The sequence below is a fragment of the Drosophila biarmipes genome, chromosome 3R (assembly GCF_025231255.1).
Source record: "Drosophila biarmipes strain raj3 chromosome 3R, RU_DBia_V1.1, whole genome shotgun sequence".
NCBI lineage: Eukaryota > Metazoa > Arthropoda > Insecta > Diptera > Drosophilidae > Drosophila > Drosophila biarmipes.
The window spans coordinates 10,256,640-10,268,823 of record NC_066616.1 but is presented as its reverse complement, the minus strand read 5'-3'; the positions used below and the strand labels follow the sequence as shown (position 1 = coordinate 10,268,823).

Genomic DNA, 12,184 nt, shown 5'->3' with positions numbered 1-12,184 from the left:
AAAATGCAACTGGCTCAGCGCGTAATTGACCGTAATTGATTAACTGCAGTCGCCGCTCCGGCCACAAACACACGGCTGACCTTGCCGGCCTCATTTTCTCGGCGCGGAAATGGGAAATCGGAAAACGGGGAATGGTGCGAGGGTACCGCACCGAGAGAGATCTACGAGATTTACGCTACTCACCAGTCCCAAAGCTGATAAATGCAGCCAAACATTTTTGCACTTTTTACTTCGGTTTGTCGTTAATTCGCTTAATAACTTAATTGGCCTTATTGCCTTAATTGAATTGCACTATTTTCTTTCTCGCGCCCGTCTTTTCGCTTTTATTGTAATGAGTTTTGATTTGATTATTCGATTGGCTGCAAAAACTCAATTAAAACTTTTCGATTCAAATGCGGCGGCCTCTTTTTTCGCGTTGCCTTTCGCGTGTGTGCCTCAGACTTTTGGGGGGCACCAAAAAACCCACAAAAAAAAGGGGGAACTGCAGCCGCCGTCTAGTTGCAATTGAAACTGAGAATGTGTCTATTTTTATTGGAGGAGGACCGCAGATTTATTTGTCGCCGCTCGACGAGAGCAAAAAATGTTTGAAAAGAAAAACCCAAAGCCAAAGTCAAAGAGAATGGCAGGCAGCAAGCAAAATCTTAAATTTTATATTGATTTTTTTGCTTTTTTTTTGTGGGGGAGAAGATAAACTTAATTTAATTCTGTTCTGTTTGGTGCCTGCAAACTCAAATTTGTTTATGTTTTGCATATTCAATGCGCATTGAAAACATCATAATTTTGTTTGAAACCTCCCCGAAGCAAAACACAAAGAAAAAATAAATCATCTCCAAGGAAACCATAATTCCCTTGTCGAAAATTGAACACGAGTTCGGTTTTAATGCGAGTGAACGAGTCGAGAGGACAAATCCAGATACGACACACACGGCAAACATTTGCGAAGCCCAACACTCGATAACCGCTCTATCGAATGACAATTTTAATGCAATTTAACGTCCGGAATTGTGAGATGCAGGCCAGAATGCACGGCTAGATGCATCTGCAATGAGCCCGCTTCGAATGCATTTAACCAAATGAATTATGGATTGCCTTTATTGAAGCTCCGGCACATTTTTGCCTCCAACGGAAGGGCAAAAATGTTGGCTTTTCAAGCCATTCGATACATTCTCTTCTATCCTGTATGTCTGTCTGGGCATTAAATGAATCCCCTCCAATAAAAAAACAAACAGGCAGAAAAACATTTCAGGTTTTCAGAACGTAATGTTTGATTTATCGATGTCTTGTTAAATTTTATTTTATAGTTTATTTGGTATTTCCAAAATGTTTGGTTTCGCAGTATCATGTTGAGTTTTATCTGAATGAAAACTCTTAACCAGAGGTTATCTTCTAGTTTAGTTTTTCACCCGACCAAAAAACCCAGGTGACAAAATGTTCGCTATCACTTATTTTTAAGGTTTATTAGTCTGCATTTATAAAGCAATATCACATTAAAAAACTGATTACTTAAACTTCATTTTAAAAATAACATAAGCTTTAACAAGACATTGAGAAATGGGCCCTGAAAGCACGCCTTTCTCTCAGTGCCTGAAACTTGACTCGTGCATTAAAAGCAAAGTCCTGTTGAAAATGTTGCGCAATAAATAAGCAATTGATCCGTTGTTAACGGCCATTCATGGCCAGACCTTTTCCATTTCTTGGCCAGTGTGTGCGGGTTAGAGCCATCCGTAACCGTGGCTATTTTCCGCCACAATCAACTTTGGCCAAACAGTTTTATAATTGCCTGCCAGCCGGGCGGCAATTTGTATGGCTTTCAATTACCGCCAATGCCAAAAGCGCAGTGGCTGAAAACTCGAGGAAGACGTGGCCCAGAGCGAAACGCACAATAAAATATTGGCGGTGGCACAAGAATACAAAATCAATACCGATTAAACGCAAGGACCCTCAATCCCTCTCTGGGGTCCTTTGAGCTTCGTTTTTATTTATTTATGCGGGCTGGCAAGTGATGGAGAAGGGCGGCAAAATGCCTTGCAGCTTCTTGATGCTGCAACATTTCCCCTCACAGTTTTTCCCGCTTTTTCGGCTGACAGACGCCGCTAATGTGAGCATGAAAAATTACCACAGAAATAATTTATGCACACAACGGCGAGGGCACAAGAATGTGCCAAAAAAATATGTGCATATAAATGGCCCACATACTAGACCCACTACACTGTGTATACCCATATACCGTGGTGAATATTATGCTGAAAGATGATATAAACTTGGCAGCCAGCCAGGCCAAAAAGCGACGAGGCTGATGGTAATGATACACAGCATATTATGCTTATTTATATAACAAATTACAATGGGGCCGATTAGAGGTCATCTGGCCAATGTGTGTTTATACCGAAACTGGACTGCCTCCGACCACTACTCCCGGGAAATTTTCCCTTTTGTTGCGCCTATTATTTGCTCATATGTTCACAAATATTCGAGAGCCGATGGAAATATGAAAATGGACGATGGGGCCTCAACTATGCCGATAATCGAGTTCAATTCGCCTGTTTGGCATTTGATTGGCATGTGAGCTTACCCCTTTTCCGATCGGTAATTTCAATAAAATCGCGCATACGACCTGTGGTATGCGCAGTGCAATTCCATTATCTCTGATAGCTTTCTGCGATAAGTATAATTATAATTTGAGGTCGTGACCCGCCTGTCAGAAAATGGAAAAATCTTGATATGGGTTTGATACGAGCTACTTTTGCCTACTTTTCGGGGAGCTGTTTATTTTCGGCTCGAATTTAATTGCTGTGACATGAGCAACAGCCTATCTGTCACACACAGTAATACACCTCTAAGGACTGGGGACACACCTGCTGGGGAGTTGACCCGCAATCCAGCCACCAACTGTCCGCAATGACGTCATTACCGCCAACGACAAGTGCCACTCAGGTGGAGAGGAAAAGGGAGAGAAGATGGGAGAGAGCCCGGCCAACAACTTCCAGCGGCCACTTCACTTTGAATTGGCCATGGCCAAAGCCGTAGTCGGAAAAAGGCGGCCACTGAAACTGGCCAACTTAATCAGTATTGAGACCCGCCCCTTTTCCCCTTTTTCCCTCCACTTCCACGACTCTTGTAATACGCTAAGTGCAATTATAAATACTCATCAAGCAAAGATTCCAAAGTAGTTAAAGCCCTAGTAGAAACCCGAAGTGGAACAATAAATAATGTGAGAAAAGTACAACAAACTTGGGTGGGTCGGGCAGGAAAAATCAATAAACAAGAAAAGCGAAAAGTTGAGATACAGAAGAAGACGGCAAATATCTGAGCGACCGGCTGAAAGTGTGACAAACTTGGGAACACTGGGGAAAAGTGGCCCACATAGAGAGATACACATAGATAGAAGAACACGGAAAACAACTTAGGTTCCAGGAAAACATGTTTTTAAGCTACATATTGTTTTAAGTGTATAAGTATTTTTTACAAATTTCCATTAAACTAATACCCAATGATAAACAGTATTCACTCGAATTTGTGAACTAGCTTAGTATCTTTAGAAAATTCTTTGTCAACCTTAAGAAACTTTTATTTTTCCCTCTGCACAAATGTTCTTATATACTTTTGGGTTTTATTTTTCGCCATTTCCTTGAGAGCCCTCTGGGTATTTGGCACATCATGACCTTGCCCGTCGCCTTTGATGAGTTGTCAATGGGCGGAGATACATGCGAATATGCTAGGGGTATGCGAATTCGGGCCAAAAGTGTTGCATAATATTTGCCTAGGGCCTGGAATGGTCGGTACTTTAACAAATCGCCTCAGTTCACACGTCGTTGTGCGGGGGCAAAAACTGTTTGCTTATTGCCTTTTGATCTCCCTGGGCAGTCAACCGTTTGTAAAATTTGCATTTGCATTCCGCAAAACAATTGAAAGCAATTAAACTCAAATCAATCATTAAATTGAGTGCGTGTGTATGGGTAGCGGATAATGCTTAATGGCATTCGACGGCCATCTGTTTTTGCAGGCGATGCATTAAGCTGAAATCATAACGATACCCTGGCCAATGGCCAGCATAAATCAGAAACAGATCGAGCCATGGTTTCGGGTTATTAATTGAGGCTGGCCCGGAGTCGGGGGATTGTTGCCAAGGCCCGAAGCTTCGATGTTACCTGCCATCGGAAATTGGATTTTGGTCCCAAGTTCGCAGAGATGCAATGTGCATGGGGCGGCGGAACCAGGGAACGGCTGTACTGAATACTTGGCCAAGTATGATGGAATCAAAGTTTTGTTTAAACAACATTTAAGCCCGGCAGCAGCAACAGCAGCCGCCCCAATTCAAAGTTGCTCACTTGATTTGCCAGACTGTGTGTGCTCTTGAAGAACCTCGGCTGGGTTGGAGCACAGAACAACCCCTGACCCTCTCTGGACCCAAAACAACATCCGAAACATTCCGGAGAGGTCCTCGCCACAGGGCATAAATATTCATGGCTATAGTTGTGCGAGGGGCGAACGAGAGGGACACATTGAGATGGATAGAGCTGCACACGGACAGATGCCTCAATACAGCCGGCGTGAACCGCAAAAAACAAAGGGGTAATTGTTGAGATTAAACAATAATATTAGTTGGTTAATAAATTAATAAAAAGAATATATTTATCCAAGTTAAAAGGGCCACAAAGATATCTTAACACACAATCTAAGCACTTTTAATGCATTTTATATTACTTTACAAAATAAATCTTTATTAGATCTGATCTTAGAGAAATATTTCACAACACATTATCAGTGCCTTTTTCTCAGTATCATGTCACTTTTGTCATAAAGTTAACTTGCTGTTTCGGTTTCTAAATATTGGCTTTATCTGACTGAAAACTTTTAGCAACTTCATGTTAACATGACATTGAGAAATCATTGTTTAATTGTTAGTACATAGGTACATGGGAAAATGATAAATTTATAAAACAACCTATTCCTATTGTTCATATCTTTTTTAAAGACCTTGGGTTGTCTAACATACTGCCCTTTATGAGAGAATAGCATTTCCAATTAAATTTCTTTATCATTCCCTGTCCAACTATCTAGTTTGCCTCAGTGTGCTTATGTATGCGTCAACTTCTGCCCAGAATGACACTTGATGATGGAGATTTTGTTGCTTTCACTTTTGTCGTCCTCGTGGCGGGCTGTCGTCCTTAGAGCCTCCCAGCTGGCTTGCTGACTTGATTGGCATAGACGCCAAACGAGCGGAGAGCAACAGACGTGCATGCAACCTCATCCCCGTCCCCATCATCATCGTCCTCGTCATCCTGATGATGGTTGTTGTCCTCCTGGTGGGTGCAATACCATTTTATCTCGCTGTAACCCACAATCAGCAGCCCGGGCACGTCTTTCTCGAGGAGCAGCGAAGGCGTCAATGCAGCCCGGGCGGCAAAAAGTACAGCAAGTCGCCCGCCTTCTCTCCCTATCTCTGGCTCCAAGGTGATTATCAATGGATGCCTATATCCCGGCGACGTCGCCGAGGAAGCCAAAGTTCAGCATTAGGGGAAAATCGCTAAGTGAGCGTGGGAAGCTGAATAAGTCATTGAGCAAAAATTTCATCAGGCCTTCGGCAGCTCTGGCACTTCGCTAATACTCGCTTTCATTTGCGCCTGGCACAAGTTAAAAATTCAAATCAAGGCAAGGACACGGGGGCAGACACACACTTTGGCAAAGAGTTTATCAGGGAAACATGAGCGATGGCAATGGCGGCTGTCATTCATGTTGCATGTACTAATTTAAATACGTGGCACGCACAGGAAAGTCGGGAAACGGAGCAGGGGAAAACCTGGAAAACCCTGCCCACTCACCCACACCACCTGCATCCAGAATGCGGTGCTGTTACCCATTTCCGCTTCTGGCAGCAGCACAAAAGCCACTCGAGTCCTTGCCTCCAGGATGTGTGCCATGTTTATGGCTGCCTCTCTCTCCCCCTGCCCCACTCCCTCCCAGCCCCCTCTCGCTTCCCCGGAAAACCCCCTGGAAACAAAGACAAGCGAAAATATTTTGCCGTTTTTAGTTGTCGCAAAAAGTTTGCTTTTTCTGTGTGTGGGGTTGGTTCTATGTGTTTGGGTTCGAGCGCTTTTGTTTATTGTGTATTTGTTTGGCATTTTCTTGCACAGCTTGTTGAAAAAAAATGGGAATAGGGCAAAAAATACGTAACTCGAGTTGACCAAAAATAGGGACAAAAGCATATCGAAGGCTGTAAAGGAGTACGGACACCACTAAAGCTGGACTTTCGGTATTGTTTTCTGCTTTTGTAATCGGAATTACGTTTGGTCGAGTTCTGCGTTGATACATATTTCTATAAGAGGGGATACTTTCTGGCGAAACTGAAAAGAAAATACCAGTTGAAGTCCCTAATAATTGAAACACATTTCTGGAAATATAAAAGTTGTTTGCTCTTTCTTTCACCTGCTTTAGTGAAATTCTTCACAGCATCTTCTGAGGGAATCCATAATTTTTCAGCCCACCCACAGTTTGCATAATATAATGCATTGTGAAGTTTCTTTTTTCACAGCCTGTTTCTTTTCCTTATATATGCTCCACCATTTCGTTTCAATATTTGTTGTTTTCCTTCTCTGCTGCTCAGTTCTTGTGTACAATATACGTATATTCGGGTCTCGTTTCGAGCATGGGCATTTGTCTGGAGGGAACTCGAGGGCCCCGTCCATTCAGAGCATTGTATATAAATGCAAATTGTTATTGATTATGCTCCACATATAAAACTATAAAAGACATCAGAACACTCTGTCACAAACACGAGCACATGGCGCAGGGCTCTGCGATTCGTGGGCCATCATAAATTTGAACATTTGCAGTTTTTGACCCACAAGAAGGATCTCTGTTTGGCACCCATGCTCTTTTCCGAATTTATTTCGAGTGAGTTCAATAAGAGGACGAAGGCAGGACGAACTATTTTCATTTGCACGCCAGTTTAGGCAGTAAACTGAAATATCACCCATACGCCCCGATGGGCGACCATAAATTCATTTTGAAATGCACTTTGACTGCTTGACTTTCCGCTTAGAAGTCGAAGTGGCAGCCCAAAGTTTACACGGAGATAAAATTATATTTTCATGGGCTATATTGAAAGCTGCGGTTACAGACCACAGTAATCCATTAAATACCCTTTAAAACATCATACTTCCTGCCTGGAAGTTTATTTTTGATCATGACCCACTGGATACTGAAGTTCAAATGTTAAAGTCAAAAAGTTATGGTTATTTTCACAATGTATGAACCTTGGGAGTGCGAAGGAGACCGCCTGGCTGTCATGCAGAGTTTGGCAAACAGTTTGCTTGCGGCTGCACAACTCAAACAGTTTAGCAAAAACTTTTGCCACTGACATTTGCCCCGACAGCAGAGGTTGCCCCTCCGCCGAGAACGGGGAAAAAGTGGCGGTGGAAACGGTGACGCAGGAACATAATGACTTCTGTAATTACGCCCGATTCACCTCCTCGACCCCTGGAAGATGTATCTTCCCTCCCAGCAATTACCTGCTGAATCGGCTGTTGGCTGTCCAACTTTTAATTGCTGAGGCATGCAAAGCTCAAAATCAGCAGCAATCCGCGGAGCACGCACCAAATTAAGTGGATTCAAGGAGGTGGAGGAGACGCATCCAGCTGATTGCAGTTGCAATTGCCGTTGCCACTGCAATTGCAGTTTCGTGCGCAAATCTAATTTTACTTGCACTCCGCTGGGGCCTGAGAAATTGCAAAATGAAATGCACAACATCTCGAATCTGGGTGCCGCAGCCGCTGAATTAGGCAAGGCCATTATAAAATTATGAAAAATTATGAAATTGCGAAAATTGAAAAGCAGAGGATGGCAAGTCATGTGAGAAATCGGGCACACAGACCCCCATTTTCACTCTCTATCTATCCTCTGTTTATATAAAAGCGTTGGGGAAATGTTTATCGGGGGAAATGGGCTAAAAGCTGTAATTTTCATTTCACCTGGAAAAGTTGGCGTACATACCGAACTCATCTATTATTCAATTTAAGTCAAACACAATTATCTGGGAACTGGGAAATAATTCTCCGGGCAGCAACCAACGTACAAAAAGCAGAAAATTCTTCGATGGGGGCCAGCCGCAGAGAACTTTCGCTTTCTGAAAAGGTCAGACTCCTTTTCTAAAGAACTTAAGTGTAGAAAATCAATATCAAACCCGTCATTTAAGGCTCTGACTTCAAAAGTTGAGCACATTAAATGTGCACACACAATTATTTAGCTCTTGGTTTTACGTACATTTATGTTAGGATTGCGTGAGGCTTCAATAAAAGCCAAATATTTATTTGACTTTTACTATTATGGTAATTGCTAAGAAGTTAACCTGTATGGAAACAACATACATATAGAACCAAACAACTTTAACCCTATTGTTAAATATTAATTGTAATATAAGTGGACGAGTAAAATGCGTGCTACTTTAATGAAAGCCAACTTCTTCGGTGCCACTATAGTAGGTATTATGGAAATTTGAAAGCATTTGAGGGATTAGTTTGTGAGACCTTAACTTTGGGCAGCCTGCTGTTGGTCAGTGAAAAGTTGGCTGGCTCAAAATGTAAGCCCCGAGTGAAAATCCAATTTCAATGGACAGTGCTCCATGGCTACCATTTGAATGCATGGCTACCCGCAGATGGGCATTCGAAGGGGGTTGTTTAATTGAATAAACCGTAGTAAACCGCCGGACGGGCTTTTCATTCAATTTACCATCGAACACGACCGCTCCCCCATTTTACAAGCGCCAATTAGTCGAATTAATGCTCAAATTTGATTTGTATTAAGCGATCGGCGCTAGTGGCAACCATGTGGCAGGAGTAGTCTATCCTTGCCAGCCATGTTTTTCCCTTCTGCATAATATCACCGGCGAATATGTAGATACATTTTTCAAATAACTTATTCATTACAGGGGAGCAACGGCGCGTGTGTGTAAATTATTCGCTTTCAGGCATAATAAATTGCTTTAAAAGGGAGCCGCCAAGCGAGCTGCCAAAGATAGCAGAACTTGGCAACAATTTAGTTGCCTTTTGTCCTCGTTGTTGCCACATTCTGCAGGTGCCGCACCGCTTTGTATTTCCGCCTACCCGCCGCCCACACAAGCAGTCCCACTCATGTGTCGCCAAAAAAGGATTTTCTAAAGGCAAGGGGGACACCTCAAGAGGGTTCTGCACTGGGAAAAATATGGGTCTTTTAAAATGGACAATCACAAGGATTTGAATAACTATTTTTGGTATCTGTGAACTATAGCCTAGTTTGTATAAAAAAGAATTTTATAGGTACAAATTTAAAAATATTAAAACGTTCGTTTTTCCAATAGTCAATCTGTTTAATTTCTTTATTATCTGTAGGACAGGACAGCTTTAGACATAGCGATGTCTTTGCATTTAGCTCTGGAGGATCATAATATCATTCATTGCTAGTTCAATTCTTAGTCCCCTCCGGGCTTTGAGCAAGTTTTTCCGCCCTTCAAAATAAGACTTTGGTTTTTATGTAATTTGAAAACATTATGCCCTACAGACTTAAAAAATCTTTTTCAATTTTAACCTCCCATTCCTGATTTTACAACAAGCTAGGCCAAATTTGGGTTGGCCAAACGAGGACTTCCTGGTCAAAGTAGCCGCATAGGTCCTGAAGTTAAAGAAGGAGGTGAGGTCCTGATAAAAACGGAGGCTTTCACTGGCCAAAGTTTAGAGCTTGTGGTGTCCAGCGGACGAAACAAGACGGTAAAGGTGGGCAGCGCTCGAAAGTACGCCCACTCTGGACTGAAAGGTGAGGTAAGAGAACTCAGCTTTCAGAATTCAGGACTAAGGACCGTGGACTATGGACTGCGAACAGTGGGCTCGGCTCCACATCTCGGCCAAAAACATCCACGACGATGTCGAGGACTACGAAGGCTTTGGTCTGGTCTTCGTGAGTCGCAGCGCTCCGTTTCTGGCACATAATCATTTACATAATATACGTGAGCCCCATCAGCACGACCACAGCGAGCTCGGTGGCACAACAGCGACGGCAACTTGGCCAGGATAATTTCACTCTCGCAGGACGCGAAACGATTTTCGGCCAACTTCATGTGAGTTGAGCGTTGCTTTGCGGGCGAAAATAATGCCGTCGTTTATGTAACAGCGGAGCGCGCACAATTTCTAATTCATTTTTACTTTTCTGGTGTTTTTTGGGAATGCGCGTGGCACCGAGCCAGCCCCGCCCACCGCCTCCTGCGCCTGCCGCCTCCCGACGCGCTGCCGTTATTGCGTTTTGGCCAACTTCCGACGAGGAGCGCGCGTTCTGGGCCACAAAAGGTTCGTTGGGAGACTGCCGTGGGAAAGTCGAGTTTGCGTCGCTCGGCCTTCTGGCTCGGCAAAAAGGACACACAGCTGACGAGGGGAGTTGCGAGTGAAAGCTGCAGGTCGGGAAAGCTCAGGCGAAAGCTTCGAGGGTAGATCGACGAGTAATCTCTAAGATATTAACTGTATCTCTAAGATACAAACTTTACGGGGAGAAAAATAAGCATTGTATTTATTCAATGAAATAATGGAAACCATTATATTTAAGTTATTGTGAAATAAAAAGTTAAGCCTTAAAGATGCGGCAATCAAGTTGTTTTCTTAAAAAGGAGTACGAAAAAAAGTTATTTATGGACTTTTACTATAATGCATCTTTTAAGTTTTAATGAAAAACCAAAATTTAACAAATTTTTTAAATGAATATATTAAATTTCCTGAAATTATCACCATAATTTTTGTTTCTCGGGAGCATATATGAGCTTTCTAGTATTATTTAGGCTGAGCTTTCCTTTACCTCTGGCTACATATCCCCTGATTTTTTATCTTCGCCACGACTGCATTTAGCTCGCATCAGAAATCGTGATAGCACTCAAACCCCTCCGAGTGAAAGCTCCGGGCAGCTCACATGGCTCCCACATGCCACAAAACCTGAACCTGAACCTCCTGGAACCCCCAACCACTTTTGGTTTTCTTGTGTTTATGCAAAAAGCATCAGCAAAGGTGAAGCTTTTATTTCTAATTTGGCCCGAAAATACAGTGAAGAAGCCCCGACAGCATGAAAATGAGATATGGACAGATACAAAGTATATCCGCCGGCTGATGGAGCCGGAGTCACGGGACCATTTTTCAGCTGGGAGCGCGTGCGAGGTCATAAAATCGGTGCTAATGCCAATAATCCAAGACGTCTGGGGCTGTCGGCTTTAATTATCAGCGAAGCGCATGCGAGGCCAATTAGGTGAACCAGCCATAGTCAGACTCTGGCCAACAACTCACCTCTGGGTTCCAGCCGATGTGTTGGCCAATAGACTCAATAGCCGCTCATCATCGTCGACATCGGGGTAGTGCTGCAAGGAGGATTCGAAAGCAGAAGTTAGACATTAGTATGCAGACGGTGGGTTTGCTTTGCTGGGGAGATGGCACGGCAAACTACTGGGAAATCGTGTAAAAAACGCACATGTCAATTAAAAGCCTATAACAAAAGGCAAGCGACAAACAAGAGGCAACAGAAGTCAGCTTCGATGCCCACTGACACAACACACTCGCAGCACCGGCAGCACACACAAATCGCAGCACGCAAATGCAGAGTGATGCGTGAGGGTGAAGGAGTGGAAAGTGCCGCATGGGATGGGCTCGGATCGGGTGGGACGGATGGGGAAAGTCCCCGGGGAAAGGAACGGGTGCCGCTCTTGGTCACACAGGTCACGTGCGGCCAAAACGACAAAACACGCGCTTCCCTGTGAGCCGTGTTTTGAGTTCGCTTCCAATCGGTTCGATATGTTTTACATGCACCCAGAAAAACTTCAAAGAAGTTCCTATCACTTGTAAGGTAATTAGTCAAAAATTAAGAATTACCAGCTCATAAAAAATAATATAAGTAATAGTATAAAATTCATAAATTCCTAAGCACACAGATTAATAAAGTTTTCATAAGTTAAGAATTGCGTATATTGTAAAACATAGTGTTACAATTCTCCTAACACGCTTTTAAACGACCATTTTATAGCCCTTTTATTGCCATATTATCACAGATCAATCAACAACCTCTACCCAATAAAAAAACAGAATCCATCAATAGAAGTATCCTTTTTCTTTGGTGTAAAAATTCAAATTGGCTTAGCCAACAAAAACTGGTGAGTGAAAACGGGGAGTCGATGGCTATAAAAATG

At 43.0% G+C, this 12,184-nt stretch overlaps 1 protein-coding gene across 18 annotated transcripts in view; it reads right to left on the bottom strand.

Annotated features, from left to right (window-relative positions):
* Positions 1–12,184, bottom strand: part of LOC108031438 (uncharacterized) — a 52,229-nt gene that overhangs the window by 20,460 nt on the left and 19,585 nt on the right. For 2 of the 18 annotated variants that reach the window (XM_050889459.1, XM_050889460.1), the window contains exons 1-2: positions 10,173–10,416; positions 184–359 (exon numbers count right to left, since the gene is read on the bottom strand). The exons of 1 other annotated variant lie outside the window; for it this stretch is intronic. In XM_050889459.1, the coding sequence (XP_050745416.1) occupies positions 184–215 (32 nt within the window). In that variant the 5' untranslated portion in view covers positions 216–359; positions 10,173–10,416. Of the gene's footprint in view, positions 1–183; positions 369–9,967; positions 10,505–11,291; positions 11,363–12,184 lie in introns of those variants that run through there. 15 more of the 18 variants (XM_017104865.3, XM_017104866.3, XM_017104857.3 and 12 more) reach the window with 12 other exon arrangements.